The 24445-nt window shown below is 40.1% G+C and overlaps 1 protein-coding gene across 1 annotated transcript in view; it reads right to left on the bottom strand.

Annotated features, from left to right (window-relative positions):
* ZDHHC2 (zinc finger DHHC-type palmitoyltransferase 2) overlaps positions 1-24445 on the bottom strand; it is a 53142-nt gene that overhangs the window by 5882 nt on the left and 22815 nt on the right. Inside the window, exon 11 of the mRNA XM_032223640.1 lies at positions 20968-20974. Within this exon, the coding sequence (XP_032079531.1) occupies positions 20968-20974 (7 nt within the window). The remainder of the gene's footprint in view (positions 1-20967; positions 20975-24445) is intronic.

The following is a 24445-nucleotide window of genomic DNA, read 5'->3' as shown; positions in this document are numbered from 1 at the left end:
ATTCTGAAGGCGGGACTTCCTGACTCGCTTGGAAGAGAGGAGAGACAAGCGGAAGGAGAAGGCAAACGGCAGGCCATGTGGTTGCAAGATGGAGGGGGTAGCCCTTCCTCCCTCGGAGAAGCAGAAAAACGGAGATCGAGAATTTAGACATTTTAAAATACTCGCCAAAGTTGAGGACTGAATGAGGGTTTGAGACCTCTCTCCGGTAGAAAAAGCGGACTAATTCTTATTAGAAGGGAAAGCTGGGTGAAACTACTTTGAGCTAGATTTTAAATTAACGTTAGCATAAATTTGATAGTGGTAAACATCAGACAAGCAAGGGATGAGGGTAAAATATATGTGGAATGATTTACGTTGTTTAAGGCTTATTAGAACAGAAAGCCGGTTGGGATTATCTTAAGATAAGTATAAAAAGAATGCGGAATGATTTATGTTGTTTAAACTTTGTTAGAAGGGACTATTTTAAAACAGAAGGTTAACTGACTCTTGCTGAAAGTATTGTTTGAATATGTGGAATGATCCATGCTATTTAACTTTTATTAGAAGGGAAAGTTGGTTGAAATTGCTTTGAGTTAGATTTTAAACAAATGCTAGTATAAATTTGATAGTGGTAAATATTAGACAAGTAAGGGATGAGGGTAAAATGCATGTGGAATGAACTACGTTATTTAAATCCTATCAGAAGAGAAAGTCGGTTGGAATTATCTTAAGATAGAAATTGATTTCTGTGTAAAGTAATATTTGATCTACGCTGCTTAATTTTACTAAGAAGGGGAAGCTTGGCTAGATTATTTTGAATTACTGTTTGAAAAGGAGGTTAAGAAAGATCACTTACGCTGTTTAAATTTTACTAGAAGGGAAAGTTTGATTACTCTTCTGTAAAGTCATATTTGAATATGTGGCATGAACCACGTTGCTTAAATCTTATCGGAAGGGATCATGAGGTTTAGGAAGAGGAACGGGAGAGTCTACAGAAGGTTGGGGTAAATAGCAAAGAAGTAAGAGACGAGAATAAAATATAGATAGAATGATTTATACTATTTAAGCATAGATAAAGATGGGGGGCTGAGATCAACACAAAGAGTGGTTTCTTTTTCTTTTTTTCTTCTTTTTTCTTTTCTCTTTTTTTTCTCTCTTCTTTTTTTTTCTGTTTTTCTTTCTTTTGACATATTACTTTTATTTTTTAATCCATATGTATACAAGATATTTTAGACAGAAGGTAGTGCCAGGTGTGGGCCCTGGGAAGTCGGGAGGATTGGGGATGGGGATTTGTGGGGGGGGGTGGGGGGGTGTTAAAATAGTCTTAATAAGAATAAGAATGTATTTATATACGGTAGTTTTTTCTTTCTTTTATTTTTTTATTTTTTTATTTTTTCCCTTGGTTCATTTTACTTTTATCAGATCAAACAACACTCGAATAAAGGCATACACCAAGGAGGGAGGTAGAGGGAAAGAAGAGGGAGGAGTAAGGAAGGAGTAAGGGGAATGTAAGGAGGGTGTCTGGGGAGTAAGGGGAGAAAGGTTTGTGGGGAAAGGGAAGTAGGAGGGGAGTGTTAGAGGGAGAAAGGAAAGTTGGAGGGGGTAGATGGGGTGTATGGAGGATGGAAGGGTTAGGTGGGGTTGTGAATGATGAGTTGTGTTTCCTTTTTATTTGTTCGTTTTATTCCCTTTTTCTTTTTTTCTTTTCTTATAGTAAATACCCTGTATATAAGTGATTGCAAATGGAATGTGAAAAATGAATAAAATATATTTAAAAAAAAAAAACATTTAACATGCCTGTAGAATCTGAGATGTAACTCGTGTATATTTTTTTGCAATTTCCCTAAGCATTGCATGCTTTGACCTTGGAGTGAATTTGCTGAGACATTGAATCCTGGGTAGGTTGGCAACTGTCTTGCTTGCTTTCCACTTGTGAATAATCTTCCTTACTGTAGAATGATGGATTTTTTATTTTTTTGGAAATGGCCTATAACCCTTCCCAGATTGATGGACAGCAACAATTGCTTCTCCGAGATCACCGCTGATGTCTTTCCTCTTTGGCACTATGTCAATACACACCTCAATGCTGGAGAGTAGTAAACTTCTAAACTTCAGCTTCTATAGAGGTAGTCATACTTGGCAATCATCAGTTGATCGAGGGCACTTGATTAGCAGCATCTGGCTACTACTTAACTTCTTCATACCTATAGAAGCAGTAAGGGTTTTGTTCTGACCCCCCCTTGCACGGCTTGTTAACAAACGCAGGCAGACAAACTTAAAAGGACTTCTGTCTTTATCAGTTTTCAGTTCAAACTGGCTTCGAGCCCAGAAAATAACATAAACACAAAAACTCCGATAAGAATTCAAAACAAAACTCTTACAAGCAATATGCACTTCTTCCAAAGTCTTCACGGATCAGTTTACAAGAAACACCAAAGCACTTGTCCAAGTGTAACAGGCATAAATCACGATTAGTAATCAAACAATCTTTTACCAAACACGGAACACACTAAGGAACGAAGGAACGTATGTTGACTCCAGCAACTGGGGCATGGCAGCATCCGTCCTTTTATCTCCAAACTTGCTTCTAACCACTCCCAGCTGCCTAATGAATCTTGATCCCGAAAGAACTCTCAGCAAAACTGCTGAGTCACAACAGGTTTACTTAGTTTTTCCCACGTGGCTTCTCCATTGTGGCTTTAGTTTTGTAAAATAAATGATGATATTGTATAATGTGCTAAGGACCAGGTGATTTTACTATGTCCAGATATGTAAAACCATACAACTCTAAGAGGGTGTATTTTCTTTCCACATACTTGTAAATAGTTTTGGTGTGTGAACAGATTAGCACCTGAGAAAAGACTATGAGAAAATGAAACATCAGCTATATGTAAAGATTGCATGGTAAAAAATGTTTTAAGTTCAATTTGTTGAACCCCCCCCCCTCCAGCCCCCCGAGGTCTTATTTACCCATTACTAGGTTATAATAGATGGGCTGTGAAAGAGATGCAAGTTAGGTTTGCTGCTTTTGTTAAGATAGAAAGATACAGAACAGAATTGGATGAAAGGCAATTATCATTTAGTTATTTTAGACATGACTTAATATTTGTTATGAGCTACATGAAGGCCATTATGTGCTTCCCTAGGAGTTGTACTACTGTGCTTGCATACTGAATGTATGAGTTTTCTGAGTGTATCTGAATGGCAGATAATCACTATTAATGTGCCTGAAGTATAAGGTGATTATTTCTATACCCAATAATACACACAATAATATAAATCTTACATTGGGCCTGGTTATCTGAGACACCACTTATTTCCAACTGTTTCTGCCTGACCATTACATGCAAGCAAAGTGGGTGTGATCCAGGTCCCCTCCATTAAATACTGCCATTTTGTGGGGCATAGGAAGTGTGACTTTCTGTTGCCCCTCTCCAATTGCTCCCAGAAGAGCATTCCTATAGAAATAAGATTGCTTCTCCCTCTCCTGGTGTTCCGGAAAGTTATGACAATCTGCTCTGGTGCCAGACCTGGGATTGATATTTATTATTTGTTCAATTGTTCAATTTTATTTTGTTATTTCTGCTGTGTATTAGATTATTTTGTCTCTGTAATTCAATGTTTTTAGATGGTATAGGTTTTCCCTAGCTTTGTACAATTCTCAGTCTACCAGAGCTGGATGGCCAAGAAATATAAATAAATAAATGCACACATACAGTATATAAATAATAATAATAATAATAATAATAATAACAACAACAACAACAACAACAACAACAACTCCGCCGTTGCCGGTCCCAAGCCCGGATGAGAAAGGAGGAAGGTTGGGATCAGGTTGGCATCTGGTCCCGTAAAAAAAAAACCCCGCCAACCCATACAATATGGTGAAAAAAACGAATAAGAATTCCATACCGCATCGGTCGTCGCGCGGGTTAACAAGGGCCGCGGCGGATGTTGGGGTCCCTGGACATCCGTCGACAAGTGGGCAACAAGTGGACCAGCCAACAAAACGACAAAAATATAGTGCAAATGAAAACCATGCCATAATTGCCTGTTACTACAACTCAGAGCCAGAAAAAAGAGGATATTTAAAGCGAATGTATGAATTATGGAAACAACAATATCCAGATTCAAATGTTAGTGAACAACGACTAGCAGATCAAAGGCGATTTATTATACGGAATAAAGTGTTTAGTGAAGTTGAACATGAGGAAATTCAGGCAAATTGCAAAACCCAAAAAACAATATCACAAGCGGAAATAACTGATATTCAACACACAACTAAAGACACTATAGTAGAACTCCCAGAAGAAGCTCTCGGGGAGAAAATAACATCACCACCACTAGAACCAGTTATCACTGAACCAACTGATGAACTAACTCAAAAACAAAAAGAATTGAAGGATAAGATCTTGGAGCATTTTCTGCTTAATGAGGAAAGGCAACGTTTACCATCACTAAAAACTGTGCCTAAGAAAATGTTGGCCCCTATCATGAAAATGGTTAATGCAGTGTTTTCAACAATTGAACCAGGATCCATCTTGGAAACAAACCAGTTAATGTACAGCGCAGCTGTAATAGTCACTAATGAACTAGGCATTAAAATTAAAGTACCTAGTCACACAACAGAAAAAGCAGTAGGGAATGAGAGCTACGGAATGGTTAATATCAAGCGAGGAATTTTCCAGGGTGATTCACTTTCACCTCTTCTCTTCATCATCGCAATGATCCCACTATCAGTAATCTTAAAAAAAATGAAATTAGGCTACCAAACAGCCAAAAAAGCTGAAAAAATTTCGCATTTACTATATATGGATGATTTGAAACTCTATGGAAAGTCAGAAATAGAAATCCAATCATTGACAAATACAGTCCGAGTATTCAGCACCGATATTTCAATGCAGTTTGGCATGGAAAAATGTGCCACTGTATCCATAAAAAGGGGCAAAATCACTCCATGTGAGGGAATTGAAATGCCCAATGGCCAACTAATTAAATGCAAAGAAAATGAAGCCTACAAATACTTAGGCATTCTGCAGTTGGATAACATCAAGCATGGAGAAGTAAAAACTATTGTCAGACGAGAGTACACTAACAGAGTTAGGAAAACTTTGAAATCTAAATTGAATGGTGGAAATACAATCAAGGCCATAAATACCTGGGCAATACCAGTTATAAGATACACAGCTGGCATAGTTAACTGGACACAAGCTGATTTGGACCTTTTGGACCGAAAAACCAGGAAACTAATGACAATGCACTACAGTTTACATCCACGTGGTGATACTGATAGACTGTACCTGCCCCGAAAATCAGGTGGCAGAGGATTATTACAAGTGAAGCAAACAGTTGAAGAAGAAAAACATGCACTGGCTGATTATTTAAAAGAAAGTCAAGAACATCTATTAATCGAAGTAAAGAACAAAAATCTACTGAAGGCCCAACAGACAAAACAAGAATACAGAAAAGATGTGATAAAATCAAGAATGGAGAGTTGGCAGAACAAAGCACTGCATGCTCAATTTCTGGAAAAAATAAAAGATAAAGTGGACAGGGAACAAACTTGGTTATGGTTAAAAACAGGTACATTAAAGAAAGAAACAGAGTCACTAATCCTGGCTGCGCAAGAACAAGCTATCCGCACAAATGCCATTAAGGCCAAAATCGAAAAATCCTCTGATGATGCCAAATGCAGACTTTGCAAAGAAGCTGACGAAACTGTTGATCACATACTCAGCTGCTGTAAAAAAATCACGCAGACTGATTATAAATTGCGGCACAATTCAGTAGCACAAATGATCCATTGGAATTTGTGCAAAAATTATAATATTAAAACAGCAACAAACTGGTGGGAACATCAGCCTGAAAAAGTCACAGAAAATCAGATGGTCAAGATCTTGTGGGATTTCCGTATACAAACCGACAAAATACTGGCGCATAATACACCAGACATCACACTGGTTGAGAAAAATAAGGTCACAATCATAGACGTCGCAATACCAGGTGATAGCAGGGTCGCCGAGAAGGAACATGAAAAAATCGCAAGATACCAGGACTTAAAAATCGAAATTCAATGACTATGGCACAAACCAGCAGTGGTAATTCCAGTGGTAATTGGCACACTGGGTGCTATTCCAAAAGCACTGGAATTACATTTAAAACAGTTAAAAATTGACAAAATCACCATCAGTCAAATGCAAAAAGCCGCACTGCTTGGATCTGCACGCATATTACGAAAATACGTTACGACGTCCTAGGCCCCTGGGTGGGGCCTGACTAGTAACCAATGCCAAATCCGGCGAAACAACTGGCCACTGTGATACAATTGTACAATAATAATAATAATAATAGGTCACAATCATAGACATCGCAATACCAGGTGATAGCAGGGTAGCTGAGAAGGAACATGAAAAAATCGCAAAATACCAGGACTTAAAAATTGAAATTCAACGACTATGGCACAAACCAGCAGTGGTAATTCCAGTGGTAATTGGCACACTGGGTGCTATTCCAAAAGCACTGGAATTACATTTAAAACAGTTAAAAATTGACAAAATCACCATCAGTCAAATGCAAAAAGCCGCACTGCTTGGATCTGCACGCATATTATGAAAATATGTTACGACGTCCTAGGCCCCTGGGTGGGGCCTGACTAGTAACCAATGTCAAATCCGGCGAAACAACTGGCCGCTGTGATACAATTGTACAATAATAATAATAATAATAATAATAATAACAACAACAACAACAACAACTCCGCCATTGCCGGTCCCAAGCCCGGATGAGAAAGGAGGAAGGTTGGGATCAGGTTGGCATCTGGTCCCGTAAAAAAACCCCCGCCAACCCATACAATATGGTGAAAAAAACAAATAAGAATTCCATACCGCATCGGTCGTCGCGCGGGTTAACAAGGGCCGCGGCGGATGTTGGGGTCCCTGGACATCCGTCGACAAGTGGGCTACAAGTGGACCAGCCAACAAAACGACAAAAATATAGTGCAGATGAAAACTGTGCCATAATGGCCTGTTACTACAACTCAGAGCCAGAAAAAAGAGGCTATTTAAAGCGAATGTATGAATTATGGAAACAACAATATCCAGATTCAAATGTTAGTGAACAACGACTAGCAGATCAAAGGCGATTTATTATACGGAATAAAGTGTTTAGTGAAGTTGAACATGAGGAAATTCAGGCAAATTGCAAAACCCAAAAAACAATATCACAAGCGGAAATAACTGATATTCAAGACACAACTAAAGACATTATAGTAGAACTCCCAGAAGAAGCTCTCGGGGAGGAAATAACATCACCACCACTAGAACCAGTTATCACTGAACCAACTGATGAACTAACTCAAAAACAAAAAGAATTGAAGGATAAGATCATGGACCATTTTCTGCTTAATGAGGAAAGGCAACGTTTACCATCACTAAAAACTGTGCCGAAGAAAATTTTGGCCCCTATCATGAAAATGGTTAATGCAGTGTTTTCAACAATTGAACCGGGATCCATCTTGGAAACAAACCAGTTAATGTACAGCGCAGCTGTAATAGTCACTAATGAACTAGGCATTAAAATTAAAGTACCTAGTCACACAACAGAAAAAGCATCAAAGCCAAAGTGGAAAATCCGTTTAGAACAAAAAATAAAAAAATTAAGGGCAGATGCTAGTAACTTAAAGAACATGCATGAGCAATGGCTTAAAAACAACAAAATCATAGATCGGCTAATCAGGAGATATAGATTGGATACAAGAAACATCAATGAAGCTGTAGAGATTGTAAAACAGCAGATAACAGCAACAGCTACAAAAATTGAAAGATATGAGGCACGAATCATCCAATATAAACAAAATCAGCAATTTCGATCAGACCAACGGCGTTTTTATCAAAGTCTTAATGTAAATGGTGACACCAAAAGTGAAAAACCAGAAAAACAGGCCACAGTTGAATTCTCGAAAGAATTGTGGGAAAATGCAAAGGACTACAACAAGGAAGCAAAGTGGATACATGACTTTGAGAAAAGCATTGGCAACAAACAAATGCAAGTATTAGAAATAACAACTGAGATGGTCAAAAATCGAGTTAAAAAGGTAAAGAATTGGACATCACCTGGAAAGGACCAATTACATGGTTTCTGGCTCAAATATCTGACCAGTTTACATGCAATATTGGCCAGGCAACTGAATGAAATTTTACAAAAGGGCCAAATTGATGAATGGTTGACAACTGGAAAAACATACTTGATTCACAAAGAAACTAAAGGAACAACACCTGAAAACTATAGACCAATAACATGCTTGCCAACAACCTTCAAATTACTCACAGGCATTATTGCAGATAACATGATGGATTATTTGGAAACAAACAACATCTTGCCAGTAGAGCAAAAAGGCAACAAAAGAAGGAGCAGGGGCACAAAAGATCAGCTTCTAATTGATAAAATGATATTAGAAAATTGTAAGAACAGAAAAAACGAACTTGAATATGGTCTGGATTGATTACAAAAAGGCATTTGACTCACTGCCACATAGTTGGATCATAAAATGCTTAGAAACAACTGGCATTAGCAAAAATATTACATCCTTTACTGAAAAGGCAATGAAACAATGGAGAACTGAGTTGGCAGTAGGGAATGAGATCTACGGAATGGTTAATATCAAGCGAGGAATTTTCCAGGGTGATTCACTTTCACCTCTTCTCTTCATCATCGCAATGATCCCTCTATCAGTAATCTTAAAAAAAATGAAATTAGGCTACCAAACAGCCAAAAAAGCTGAAAAAATTTCGCATTTACTATATATGGATGATTTGAAACTCTATGGAAAGTCAGAAATAGAAATCCAATCATTGACAAATACAGTCCGAGTATTCAGCACCGATATTTCAATGCAGTTTGGCATGGAAAAATGCGCCACTGTATCCATAAAAAGGGGCAAAATCACTGCATCTGAGGGAATTGAAATGCCCAATGGCCAACTAATTAAATGCAAAGAAAATGAAGCCTACAAATACTTAGGCATTCTGCAGTTGGATAACATCAAGCATGGAGAAGTAAAAACTATTGTCAGACGAGAGTACACCAACAGAGTTAGGAAAATTTTGAAATCTAAATTGAATGGTGGAAATACAATCAAGGCCATAAATACCTGGGCAATACCAGTTATAAGATACACAGCTGGCATAGTTAACTGGACACAAACTGATTTGGACCTTTTGGACCGAAAAACCAGGAAACTAATGACAATGCACTACAGTTTACATCCACGTGGTGATACTGATAGACTATATCTGCCCCGAAAATCAGGTGGCAGAGGATTATTACAAGTGAAGCAAACAGTTGAAGAAGAAAAACATGCACTGGCTGATTATTTAAAAGAAAGTCAAGAACATCTATTAATCGAAGTAAAGAACAAAAATCTACTGAAGGCCCAACAGACAAAACAAGAATACAGAAAAGATGTGATAAAATCAAGAATGGAGAGTTGGCAGAACAGAGCACTGCATGCTCAATTTCTGGAAAAAATAAAAGATAAAGTGGACAGGGAACAAACTTGGTTATGGTTAAAAACAGGTACATTAAAGAAAGAAACAGAGTCACTAATCCTGGCTGCGCAAGAACAAGCTATCCGCACAAATGCCATTAAGGCCAAAATCGAAAAATCCTCTGATGATGCCAAATGCAGACTTTGCAAAGAAGCTGACGAAACTGTTGATCACATACTCAGCTGCTGTAAAAAAATCACGCAGACTGATTATAAATTGCGGCACAATTCAGTAGCACAAATGATCCATTGGAATTTGTGCAAAAATTATAATATTAAAACAGCAACAAACTGGTGGGAACATCAGCCTGAAAAAGTCACAGAAAATCAGATGGTCAAGATCTTGTGGGATTTCCGTATACAAACCGACAAAATACTGGCGCATAATACACCAGACATCACACTGGTTGAGAAAAATAAGGTCACAATCATAGACGTCGCAATACCAGGTGATAGCAGGGTCGCCGAGAAGGAACATGAAAAAATCGCAAGATACCAGGACTTGAAAATCGAAATTCAACGACTATGGCACAAACCAGCAGTGGTAATTCCAGTGGTAATTGGCACACTGGGTGCTATTCCAAAAGCCCTGGAATTACATTTAAAACAGTTAAAAATTGACAAAATCACCATCAGTCAAATGCAAAAAGCCGCACTGCTTGGATCTGCACGCATATTACGAAAATACGTTACGACGTCCTAGGCCCCTGGGTGGGGCCTGACTAGTAACCAATGCCAAATCCGGCGAAACAACTGGCCACTGTGATACAATTGTACAATAATAATAATAATAATAGGTCACAATCATAGACATCGCAATACCAGGTGATAGCAGGGTAGCTGAGAAGGAACATGAAAAAATCGCAAAATACCAGGACTTAAAAATTGAAATTCAACGACTATGGCACAAACCAGCAGTGGTAATTCCAGTGGTAATTGGCACACTGGGTGCTATTCCAAAAGCACTGGAATTACATTTAAAACAGTTAAAAATTGACAAAATCACCATCAGTCAAATGCAAAAAGCCGCACTGCTTGGATCTGCACGCATATTACGAAAATACGTTACGACGTCCTAGGCCCCTGGGTGGGGCCCGACTAGTAACCAATGCCAAATCCGGTGAAACAACTGGCCGCTGTGATACAATTGTACAATAATAATAATAATAATAAAAACTCTGCCGTTGCCGGTCTCAAGCCCGGATGAGAAAGGAGGAGGGTTGGGGTCAGGTTGGCAACCTGGCCCCATTAAAAAAACCCTCCAACCCATAAATATGGTGAAAGAAACGAATAAAAATTCTATACTGCATCGGTCGGTGCACGGGTTAACAAGGGCCGCGGCGGATGTTGGGGTCCCTGGACATCCATTGACAAGTGGGCTACAAGTGGACCAGCCATCAAAATGACAAAAATATAGTGCAGATAAAAACCGTGCCATAATGGCCTGTTACTACAACTCAGAGCCAGAAAAAAGAGGTTATTTAAAGTCAATGTATGAATTATGGAAACAATAATATCCAGATTCAAATGTTAGTGAACAACGACTAGCAGATCAAAGGTGATTTATTATACAGAATAAAGTGTTTAGTGAAGTTGAACTTGAGGAAATCCAGGCAAATTACAAAACCCAAAAAACAACATCACAAGTGGAAATAATTGATATTCAAGACACAACTAAAGACATTATAGTAGAACTCCCAGAAGAAGCTGTCGGGGAGGAAATAACACCACCACCACTAGAACCAGTTATCACTGAACCAACTGATGAACTAACTCAAAAACAAAAAGAATTGAAGGATAAGATCATGGACCATTTTCTGCTTAATGAGGAAAGGCAACGTTTACCATCACTAAAAACTGTGCCTAAGAAAATTTTGGCTCCTATCATGAAAATGGTTAATGCAGTGTTTTCAACAATTGAATCGAGATCCATCTTGGAAACAAACCAGTTAATGTACTGCACAGCTGTAATAGTCACTAATGAACTAGGCATTAAAATCAAAGTACCTAGACACACAACAGAAAAAGCATCAAAGCCAAAGTGGAAAATCTGATTAGAACAAAAAGTAAAAAAATTAAGGGCAGATGCTAGTAACTTAAAAAACATGCATGAGCAATGGCTTAAAAACAACAAAATCATAGACCGGCTAATCAGAAGATATAGATTGGATACAAGAAACATCAATGAAGCTGTAGAGATTGTAAAACAGCAGATAACAGCAACAGCTAGAAAAATTGAAAGATATGAGGCACGAATCATCCAATATAAACAAAATCAGCAATTTCGATCAGACCAACGGCGTTTTTATCAAAGTCTTAATGTGAATGGTCACACCAAAAATGAAAAACCAGAAAAACAGGCCACAGTTGAATTCTGGAAAGAATTGTGGGAAAATGTAAAGGACTACAATAAGGAAGCAAAGTGGATACATGACTTTGAGAAAAGCATTGGCAACAAACAAATGCAAGTATTAGAAATAACAACTGAGATGGTCAAAAATCGAGTAAAAAAGGTAAAGAATTGGACATCACCTGGAAAGGACCAATTACATGGTTTCTGGCTCAAATATCTGACCAGTTTACATGCAATATTGGCCAGGCAACTGAATGAAATTTTACAAAAGGGCCAAATTGATGAATGGTTGACAACTGGAAAAACATACTTGATTCAGAAAGATGCAACTAAAGGAACAACACCTGAAAACTACAGACCAATAACATGCTTGCCAACAACCTTCAAATTACTCACAGGCATTATTGCAGATAATATGATGGATTGTTGTTGTTTATGTTGTCTATTAGTTTTGTATGCCGCCCACTCCCGAAGGACTCCAGGCGGCTCACAATAAACAGGGAAAGGGAAATAAATAAGATAATACAAAGAATTTAAAAATGCACAACATTCACAATTGAGGTGGGGCTGGATATTTAAACAGCCCCCAGCCTGTCGGAACAGCCAGGACTTGGTAGCTTTATGGAAGGCCGGGAGGGTAGTAAGGGTCCGGATCTCCACGGGGAGCTCATTCCAGAGGGCCGACGCAGCAACAGCGAAGGCTCTCCCCCAGGGGGTTGCCAGCCAACATTGGCTGGCCAATGGAACCCGGAGAAGGCCAAGCCTGTGAGATCAAATCAGTCTTTGGGAGGTAATTGGCAGGAGGCAGTCTCTCAGGTACCCATGTCCGATGCCATGCAGGGCTTTGTAAGTAACGACTAGCACCTTGAAGCGTGTCTGGAGACCAATGGGTAGCCAGTGCAGCTCGCGGAGGATAGGTGTAACGTGGGTGTACCTGGGTGCACCCACAATCGCTCGCGCGGCTGCATTCTGGACAAGCTGAAGTCTTCGATCACTTTTCAAGGGCAGCCCCATGTAGAGCGCGTTCCAGTAATCCAGTCTTGAGGTGACGAGGGCGTGAGTGACTATCTGAAGTGCCTCCTGGTCCAGGTAGAGTCACAATTGGTGCACCAGGCGAACCTGGGCAAAGACCCCCCTGGTCACAGCTGATAAATGGTGATCTAAAGTCAGCTGTGGGTCCAGGAGAACTCCCAAATTGCGAACCCTCTCTGAGGGGCGTATAATTTCATCCCCCAGCCTGAGAGATGGAATAGTTTGCCAATCTTTGGGAGGGAACATCAATAGCCATTCAGTCTTGTCGGGATTGAGCGTAAGCTTGTTCGTTCCTATCCAGACCCTAACAGCCTCCAGGCACTGGCACATCACTTCTACTGCTTCACTGAGTTGGCAGATACAATTGTGTATCGTCCACGTAATCCCGTGCCGCCGTATGATCTCACCCAGCGACTTCATGTAGATGTTAAATAGGGGGGACAGGACCGAGCCCTGCGGCACCCCATAATTTAGGGGACTAGGGGTCGACCTCTGCCCCCCAACCAACACCGACTGCGACCTGTCCGAGAGGTAGGAGGAGAGCCACCGAAGAACGGTGTCTTCCACTCCCACTTCCTGCAACCGTCGCAGAAGGATACCATGGTCGATGGTATCGAAGGCCGCTGAGAGGTCAAAGAGCACCAGGATAGAGGACTGACCCCTATCCCTGGCTCGCCAGAGATCATCTATCAGCGCGACCAAAGCAGTTTCCGTGCTGTAACCAGGCCTGAAACCAGACTGAAAGGGATCCAGATAATCGGTTTCATCCAAGGACCGTTGGAGTTGAGAGGCCACCACTTTCTCAACAACCTTCCCTACAAAGGGAAGGTTGGAGCCTGGATGATAGTTGCTCAAGATGGCTGGGTCCAAAGACGGTTTCTTCAGGAGGGGTCTCACCACCACATCCTTTAGGAGGAGCGGGAAGGATCCCTCCTGGAGAGAGGTATTAATTATCATTTGGATCCAGCCACGTGTCACCTCCCTGCTGGTCGAAACCAGCCAGGAAAGGCATGGGTCCAGTATACAAGTGGAGGCACTCACCGCTCCCATGGCCTTGTCTACTTCCTCAGGCGCGACAAGTTGAAACTCAGCGCATAAACTCTGCTCAAGACGAGCGACTTTATCCGTTAAATACTGAACAAATTCCTCAGCTCTACCTGTAAAGTTTCATCCACATCTCTCCCTTTCAGGAGGGAGCGGGTTATCCTAAACAAGGCGGCCCGGCGCGATTCAGCGGATGCAATAAGAGCGGCAAAATGCGAACATTTCGCTGCCCGTATTGCCACGAGATAGGCTCTGATATAGGCTCTCATCAGTGCTCGGTCTGACTCAGATTTACTGGCTCTCCAGCAGCGCTCTAGGCGTCTCTTTTGGCGCTTCATCTCCCGGAGTTCCTCGGTAAACCAAGGAGCTCTCCTGGATCCGCTACCTCGGAGAGGCCGCAAAGCTGCAATCCGGTTTAGAGCCTCCGTCGCCGCTGTATTCCAAGCAGCGACTAAGGACTCGACCAGACTGTGGACGAGAGTGTCAGGTATCACCCCGAGCACCATCTGAAAACCCATGGGGTCCATCAGGTGTCTGGGGCAGAACCACCTAATCAGTTCCTCCTCCCTACAGTGGGAGATTGGTTTCCGAAAGTCAAGCCTCAGTAGGAAGTGATCAGACCATGACAAGGGCAAGATCTTGATACCCCTCAACTCTAGATCATGCCTCCACTGCTCCAAGAGGTATACGAGGTCAAGTGTGTGAACCGCTGAATGAGTCGGACCCCAGATTAATTGGGTCAAGTTCATGGCTGTCATGGAAGCTATGAACTCCTGCGCCCCATCAGAGCGTTCGCCAAGCGTAGGCAGGTTGAAATCCCCCAGCACCATAAGCCTGGGGAACTCTACCACCAGCTCGGCAACCGTCTCGAGCGAGGGGAGGGCTGCTGTAACGCTGTTAGGAGGTAGGTACGTTAACAGCAAGCCCACTTGACCCGCAAGGTCCAACTTCAACAACAAGGACTCACACCCGACAAGCTCCAGAGCAGGGATCCTATGAGGAACTAATGACCTTCGGATGATGACAGCCACTCCCCCACCCCTTCTCTGGGGTCGCGGCTGGTGGAGCACCTGTAATCCCTCTGGGCACATTTCAGTGAGGGGGACTCCTCCCTCCGGGCCCAGGCAGGTTTCAGTAATACATGCCAGATCTGCCCCCTCATCTAATATTAGGTCCCGGACGAGGGGAGCTTTATGAACCACAGACCTGGCATTTAGCAACAACAGCCTGAGACCAGGGCCCTGACAATTCTCGCCATCTGGCCCTGGAGTGGAACTAGCAGGGCCGGAAGGAGGGATCGCTGTGACGTAGCGGACCCTCCCCCGGTAATGGCTAGCCCTGAAGTTCCCGTCATACCTGCCCCTCCCAATAGTGATCGCAATGCTCCGGCCCACCCCCGCAACCGTAGACCCCACTTCCCCTCTCACGGCCTCCGCTCCTTCTGGTAGGCTATTTATACCAGTCATTCTAGGATGGGAGATAGACCTGGGCCCCCCTACCACTTCTGCAATCGCACTCAGTGGAGGAGGCACCAGGTTATGATCCCAATCCTAACATACATACACAAGCACTCACCCATACAGTCCCCACAGAGTCAATTAAAACACAAAAACTACAACAAGATTTAAAAGTTGGTACAGACATCAAACAAGCACACCATCCACACCACATTCATAAAAATTAGTGGAGCACTGTGCAAGTGCAATTTAAAACAATGATGGAAGAGCTCCGCTCCTCTCCCTTCCTCAAGTCCCAGGAAGACACCCAAGGCCAAAAGTCCAAAAGTCTGTATTGTGCTAGGTGGTTGTGGCTGGAAGGGGGCAAGGCATAAACGCCAGATGTTAGCGAGCAACAGCTTCGCAGTCCCACACCCTCCAGATCCGAGGCCAGGGGGTCCAAAGTCAGGGGGTGGCTGGAACAAATCAAGAAGGGGGAAAGGAAAGCGCCAGTTGTTAGGACGTCAAATCCTGGAACTATCATCCTCTATCGCTCCTAACCCTAGCCCTAACCCTACCCCTAGTCCGAAACCTAACCGTAGCCCTAACCCTAACCCAACCCTAACTCTAACCTCTATCACTCCTTCCCACAGACCGGGTGCACCATCAGATGGACACTGCCCAGGTACCTATACCTATAAATCTATCTACCTATACTTATCTATACCTATCTATCCTATCTATACCTATCTATACCTATCTATCCAAGGGCAGTAACGGGTGGCGAGCGGTCGAGGACAGCTGTTTATTTGGAAACAAACAACATCTTGCCAGTAGAGCAAAAAGACAACAAAAGAAGGAGCAGGGGCACAAAAGATCAGCTCCTAATTGATAAAATGATATTAGAAAATTGTAAGAACAGAAAAACGAACTTGAATATGGTCTGGATTGATTACAAAAAGGCATTCCACTCATTGCCACATAGTTGGATCATAAAATGCTTAGAAACAACTGGCATTAGCAAAAATATTACATCCTTTACTGAAAAGGCAATGAAACAATGGAGAACTGAGTTGGCAGTAGGGAATGAGAACTGCAGAATGGTTAATATCAAGCGAGGAATTTTCCAGGATGATTCACTTTCACCTCTTCTCTTCATCATCGGCATAATCCCACTATCAGTAATCTTTTTTAAAAAAATGAAATTAGGCTACCAAACAGCCAAAGAAGCTGAAAAAAATTCACATTTATTATATATGGATGATTTGAAACTCTATGGAAAGTCAGAAATAGAAATCCAATCACTGACAAACACAGTCCGAGTATTCAGCATCAATATTTCAATGCAGTTTGGCATGGAAAAATGCGCCACTGTATCCATAAAAAGGGGCAAAATCACTACATGTGAGGGAATTGAAATGCCAATGGCTAACTGATTAAATGCAGCGGAAATGAAGCCTACAAATACTTAGGCATTCTGCAGTTGGATAACATCAAGCATGGAGAAGTAAAAACTATTGTCAGGGGAAAGTACACCAACAGAGTTAGGAAAATTTTGAAATCTAAATTGAAGGGTGGAAATACAATCAAGGCCATAAATACCTGGGCAATACCAGTTATAAGATACACAGCTGGCATAGTTAACTGGACACAAGCTGATTTGGACCTTTTGGACCGAAAAACCAGGAAACTAATGACAATGCACTACAGTTTACATCCACATGGTGATACTGATAGACTATACCTGCCCCGAAAATCAGGCGGCAGAGAATTATTACAAGTGAAGCAAATAGTTGAAGAAGAAAAACATGCACTGGCTGATTATTTAAAAGAAAGTATTAATCGAAGTAAAGAACAAAAATCTATTGAAAGTCCAACTTCCTGGGTGGGACCTTGCTGATGGTAGCAGCTTAACAGAGCTGCTCCCGAGTTCCTGGTCGCGTTATCTGTCTAGACATCTGACAGGTACCTTATCTTTCAGGGAAGAAGGGAAGGAGAGAGATCCAGCTGGCAAAGTTCCTTTTTAATCTTTGCAGCTTTTATGTCTGCGAAGAGAGGGGGGCCAGCCGAGGCTGAATCATTTCCGTGCTGGAATCTACAGCTGTTTTTTACAGCCCAAAGTAAGATCCTCCCACTTAGAACAACATTTCAACTATTTGATTTTAATACAAGCAGAGCCCGTATCTGAGAACTTCATTTGCTTATTTGCTTCTTTAAATTCTAGCTTCATTTTTTTACAAGATCTTCCTTCGTTAATTTGGCTATCTAAAAAAGCTTTTAAAATGGCGACTGTGAATTCTCCGTAACAACGCTCACCTTTTTAATCTTCTTGCAAAGAACAGCTATAAAACTTCAAAGGAAGGGAGTGATTCATCACTCTGCCTTATAGCCGGCCAGCAGATTTTTATTAATTAGTTTCACTTCTACAAGATTCTACAAGACCCTTCTTTTTTATCAATTTTGCTAATATATATTTCTAATATAGAGAAGTCTAAATTGGTGTTGAATATGCTGAGTTGTTTCGTTACAATGCTTTTTTTCTGAAACTTTCTGAAAAGTCCTACGGAGCTAATAAAGGGGTGTTTTAATACCTTTTTTCGTAGCTGCATAGCGGGCCAGTAGAGTTTGATTAATTGCTTGAAGATAAGACTTGGAATGGCCTCAAAACTTAATCCTGGGAAACCCCCTCCTAGAAGTACATCCCCCAATACCTGGCACAAAGTCGCAGCCTCCATCCTCTATGCCCCCTACTGGAGATTTGCTAACGAAAGAACTTTTTTTGGAAACTTTTAGAGATTTTAAATAGGAGATAAAAGAGGAGATAAAAGAACTTAAGGCAGACTTGTATGATAAAATTGATACTAGGATTGCTAAAGTGAAAGATGATATGCTGGGACTTGTAACTGTACTGACAGAACATGTTTCTGGAATTGAAGATAGTCTAGAGGATCTTAACGAAGCTAATACCAATTTGATATCCAAAACTGAGGTGGTGCAACAAAAAGTTGAAAACACTGAAAAACAAATTATTATGATACAGTACAGGCAGATGGAGCTGGCATTAAGAGTAAGGGGGTTGCGTGAGGATAAACAGGAGAATTTGAAACATATTCTTTCAGAAGCCTTTGATTGTCTGGTGGGAAGACCGTGGTCTAACTTTGACTGGCAGATCGATAAAGCTTATCGCATTAATTCTTGGATGGCAAAACAGAAGCAACTTCCCCGAGATGTAGTTATATATTTCACAACAAGGGAGTTCAGAAACATGATATTACAAGAGTCCTATAACACTAGGCTCCAAATTGGGGGCCAGGATTTGACTGTTTTAAAAGAAATACTACCTCAAATGCTAAGAGCCAGGAGAGACTATGCTTCTTTAGTGGAAGAACTCAGAAACCGTCAGATACAGTACAGATGGGACACACCATTTGGTATTATATTTACATTTGACAGGCAAAGATATCATCTCAACTCCGTATGGAAAGCTCGAGATTTTTATCACAATATTTTGAAGGCGGGACACCCTGCACCATCTGGATCTGGAGAAAGACCACAAAAAGGACAAGACAGACAGCAAACCACACAACTACCAGACAAGATGTACCATCTCCCCTCCCCAGAAGGGCAAGGTGTTATGGAACAAAGACCTAGCCGTATGACTACCAGACGAATGGAAAAACAAGCTAAAAGGCAACAACCTCAACAATCACCGGCCATCGATCAAGGAGTTACAGCAACAAGCTCAGAAGCCATAGGAGGAGCTAGGCCAAAGGTTAAACAGGCCATGCAGGAGGCTCTAAAAAAGCTTCAGGTAACCAAAGATGACAACTAAGATCCTAACATGGAATGTCAATGGACTGAATTCTCCACAGAAGAGAAAGAAAATATTTCACTATCTTAAACAGTTTAAGAATGATATAATTTGTTTGCAAGAAACTCATATCAAATCAATTGATCAAAAATATTTGATTAACCCAAAACTTGGTCAACATTTTGTAGCTTCTGCTATGGAAAAGAAAAATGGTATAGTTGTATACTTAAGAAAAGACATCAAAGCTGAATTAATTGAAGCAGATCCCTTTGGAAGATATATTGCGTTACATCTAATCTTAGAAGGGAAAAAGATATTACTTTTGCGAATTTATGCTCCTAATCAACAGCAAGACGGATTCTATAGAAATCTTCATGCTAAATTAGTACAGTGGGACTATAGGTCTTGTATACTATTGGGTGATTGGAATGGTGTGATAGACACTAAAAGAGATAAGAAGACCTCTCGCCCAAATACTAAGATGCGAGCAAAGCTACCCAAACCTTTTTTTGACATGATGGACGACTTTGAATTGAGAGATATTTGGCGAGAAAGAAACGCAGAGGAATATGATTTTTTACTTTCTTTTCTGATAGACATCAATCCCTTTCAAGGATTGATTTTATACTAATCACTAATGATTGGCTTTCTAGGGTGAAGAAGACAAAGATTGCGGCTAGGGTCCTTTCGGATCATAACCCAGTTTGGATGGAATTGGGAAGGGCAGTGCAGGCAAGAAGGTCTTGGAGATTGAATGAAAACTTATTTAGATATGAAAAGTATATTAATGATTGTAAAAAATTGTTATCTGAATACTTTGTTTTGAATATGAATAAGGGTACACCTATGGAATTCGTATGGGATGCAAGCAAAGCGTATATGAGAGGAGTGCTGATGAATATAAATAAAACACATAGATATAAACAAGGGCTAAAACGAACAGAATTGGAAGAGGAAATTAAGAGGAAAGAGTTGGAGTTAACAATGAATCCAGGCAATACAAAGTTTAAGGAAGCAATCATGATATTAAAATCTCAATTTAACATGTTGATCTCTGACCAGGTAGCCACTAGTTTATAATATGCAAAACACAATACTTTTTGTAACGCAAACAAACCTGGCAGATGGTTAGCTTATCAGATTAGGAAAAAAAGGAAAACTCAAAATATATCTAAACTGGCTTACAGAGGGAAGGAGGTGTTTCAACAGGAGGAGATTTAAAAGGCATTTCGGGAATTCTTTACAGAATTGTATAAAGTGGATAAAATTAATGGTTTAGATATAGATGAATATTTGGATAAAGAGAAAATACCTTCAGTTAGAGAAGAGCACAGGCAAAAATTGAACCAACCAATAACCTCGGGGGAAATTTTGCAAGTAATTAAGCAATTAAAGTTAGGGAAAGCACCAGGTACAGACGGTTTGACAGCGGTTTACTATAAAAATTTACAGTTAGAAATGGTAGAACCTCTTAAGAGAATTATTTAATAAGATTCAAACGGAGGGTAAGGTGCCTCCATCTTGGAAGACAACGTTTATATCTTTGATACCCAAAGAAGATCAAGATACTACCCAACCAAAAAATTATAGACCTATCTCATTACTTAATGTAGATTATAAAATTTTTACTAAAATACTAGCAAATAGGTTAATGCTGGTTATTCAACAATTGATACACACCGACCAAACAGGTTTTATACAGGGGAGACAGATGAAAAGTAATGTTAGATTAATTATTAATGCATTAGAATATTTGGGAAAGAACAACCAAATTCCTGCTGCGTTCATATTTTTGGATGCTGAGAAGACCTTTGATCGAGTTAACTGGCAATTTCTCTGAAGATATTGCAAAAAATGCAGATAATCAATTAAAGCAATATACCAACAGCAAACAGCACAAATCATAGTCAATGGAAGTTTAACAGACTCTTTTCAAATCGGAAAAGGTACAAGACAGGGCTGTCCTTTGTCCCCACTATTGTTTATTATAACTCTGGAAGTATTGTTGAATAAAATACGGGCTTGGATGGTCTAAAAGGGATCAAGATTAGGCAGCAAGAATACAGAGTGCGCGCTTTTGCAGATGATTTGGTCATAATATTGGAACAACCACAGGAATCCAGTATGGTTTTAATGAATACGATTAATCAATATGGTCAAGTGTCCGGCTTTAAAATAAATTTAGGAAAAACAAAAAATATTAGCTATAAATATGAATACTAAACAAAAGGAAGAACTAGGAGGGATGCTAGGATGTGAGGTAGTCAAAAAAGTCAAATATCTTGGAGTTAATATTTTAACTTCAAATGGGAAACTATATAAGCATAATTATGAACCACTTTGGCATAGTATACAGATAGAGATGAAAAAATGGGAGAAATTGCACTTATCTTTGCTGGGTAGGATAGTGGCAGTGAAAATGAACATCTTACCAAAATTTTTATTCCTCTTCCAAATGTTACCCATACTTAAAAAAGATGCGAATCTTTTAGAATGGCAGAAGGGTATCAACAAATTTGTATGGGCAGGAAAGAAGCCGAGGGTAAAGAGGAAAATAATGCAAGATGTACGCGAGAGAGGAGGCTTGAAATTACCTAACCTAAAACTATATTATGACGCAGTGGCGCTATCTGTAATTAGTGATTGGACTCATTTAACTAATGATAGAATACTGAATATTGAGGGACACGATCTGGTATATGGTTGGCACGCTTACCTGTTATTCAACAAAAAATTGGACAAGAATTTTAAAAGTCATATTTTAAGAAATGCTTTACTGCGGGTCTGGAAAAAATACCAATATAAATTAAATGACAAGATACCCATGTGGGCAATTCCTAGACATGCAATTGAAAATATGAATATAGCACAAAAACAGGATAGAATTACCTAGACAGCTTCTCATTTTGGAAAGGGGGGGTACTACAACTAAAATCTTTAGAGGTATTAAAAGAGGAGAAGGTAGTTCAAACATGGTTCCAGTATGGGCAATTACAGGCCAGGTGGAAAATAGATCAAAAAATTGGTTTTATCCAAGTTGAGGATAATTTGTTTAAACAAATAAGAGATCAAAGCTTAATGCATATAAAGAGGATATATAATGTATTAATACAGATGGATTTGGAAACAGAATTAGTTAAAGATTGTATGATAAAGTGGGCTCAAAATATTGAAGAACCAATAATGCTGGATACATGGGAAAGAATCTGGGTAAGAAATGTGAAATTTACACAAGCTCAAAACCTGAGAGAAAATTCATATAAGATGTTCTATAGATGGCATTTAGATCCTAAAAAGCTGGCTTCTATGTATCCGAATGTACAGCCTAAATGTTGGAGATGTGGTTCTCTCGATGCTACATATTTTCATATATGGTGGACCTGCCAAAAGGTTAAGGCATTTTGGATAAAAATATGGTGGATTATGCAAAATATCTTTAAAAGAAGGATAAAGTTTACTCCTCAGTTATTTTTACTAGGTATAAGTACTGACTTTACAGTGGTAGAGACTAACTTGATTCTGCACCTAATAACGGCGGCAAGACTGTTGGTGGCGCAATACTGGAAGAAGGAAGACTTGCCTACAACTCAAGAATGGACATTGAAAGTTACAAATTTAGCCGAGATGGCTAAACTATCGGGATATCTTAAAGATCATTCAAATGAAAGATATAAACGAGACTGGAAAAAATGGATTGACTATATACAAAACAAATATGGGACTAAGAAATTCCAGATAGCCTATGCTTAAGATCAGGAATGATTTAAACTGTTCAAAGTTAGCGTAGCAAGAAGAAGCTAAGATCAATGTAGAGATGTTATTAACCCCTTTTTTATTTCTCATTTTTCAATATATTTTAGACAGTGTTTGTTAAAAATCTATACCGTGTACAGGCTCTGGGAAGTCGGGGGGGGGAGGGAGGTGGGGTGCTGTGGGGGGGAGGGTGGGGGGAGGGAGGGATATATACTATGGTTTAGATCTCAATGTAATGCGACTTCACATGTATACTGTATTTCTTCAATTTCTCTGTAAAAATAGGATAAGTTAAGTACATTGACATATAGTGGAGGTACACCAAGGGGAAGAGGAGAGGGATAGAAGAAAGATGGGTAGAGAGGGCGGGAGAGAGGATGGGAGGGAGGGTGAGAAGGAAGAGAGGGAGTGGATCGGGAGAGAGGAGTGGTAGATGGGGAGGGGAAGTAGGGTAGAGGGGGATGACGGAGGGAAGATAGAAAGTTGGAAGGGGGTGGAAGAAAGAGGTGTACGGAAAGTGGAAGAGGTATATTGGGTTTCTATTTTGGGGGGTATTGTGGACAAGAGGAATTGCTGCGATTATTGTTTAATGTTGTATGGCCCCGGCTATGCATAGTATGTGAGTGTATGAAAATGAAAAAAATGGAAAATAAAAAACCTTTAAAAGTAAAAATCTATTGAAGGTCCAACAGACGAAACAAGAATACAGAAAAGATGTGATAAAACAGATAAACCAACAGAGTTAGGAAAATTTTGAAATCTAAATTGAATGGTGGAAATACAATCAAAGCCATAAATACCTGGGCAATACCAGTTATAAGATACACAACTGGTATAGTTAACTGGACACAAGGTGATTTGGACATTTTGGACCAAAAAACCAGGAAACTAATGACAATGCACTACAGTTTACATCCACGTGGTGATACTGATAGATTATACCTGCCCCGAAAATCAGGTGGCAGAGGATTACAAGTGAAGCAAACAGTTGAAGAAGAAAAACATGCACTGGCTGATTATTTAAAAGAAAGTCAAGAACATCTATTAATCGAAATAAAGAACAAAAATCTACTGAAGGCCCAACAGACGAAACAAGAATAAAGAAAAGATGTGATAAAATCAAGAATGGAGAATTGGCAGAACAAAGCACTGCATGGCCAATTTCTGGAAAAAATAAAAGATAAAGTGGACAGTGAACAAACTTGGTTATGGTTAGCAACAGGTACATTAAAGAAAGAAACAGAGTCACTAATCCTGACTGCGCAAGAACAAGCTATCCGCACAAATGCCATTAAGGCCAAAATTGAAAAATCCTCTGATGATGCCAAATGCAGATTTTGCAAAGAAGCTGATGACACTGTTGATCACATACTCAGCTGCTGTAAAAAAATTGCGCAGACTGATTATAAATTGCGGCACAATTCAGTAGCACAAATGATCCATTGGAATTTGTGCAAAAATTATAATATTAAAATCGCAACAAACTAGTGGGA

This window comes from Thamnophis elegans, chromosome 9 (genome assembly GCF_009769535.1).
Source record: "Thamnophis elegans isolate rThaEle1 chromosome 9, rThaEle1.pri, whole genome shotgun sequence".
NCBI classification, from domain to species: Eukaryota; Metazoa; Chordata; class Lepidosauria; order Squamata; family Colubridae; genus Thamnophis; species Thamnophis elegans.
The sequence above is the reverse complement of the archived record's forward strand: the minus strand, read 5'-3'. Positions and strand labels throughout refer to the sequence as shown.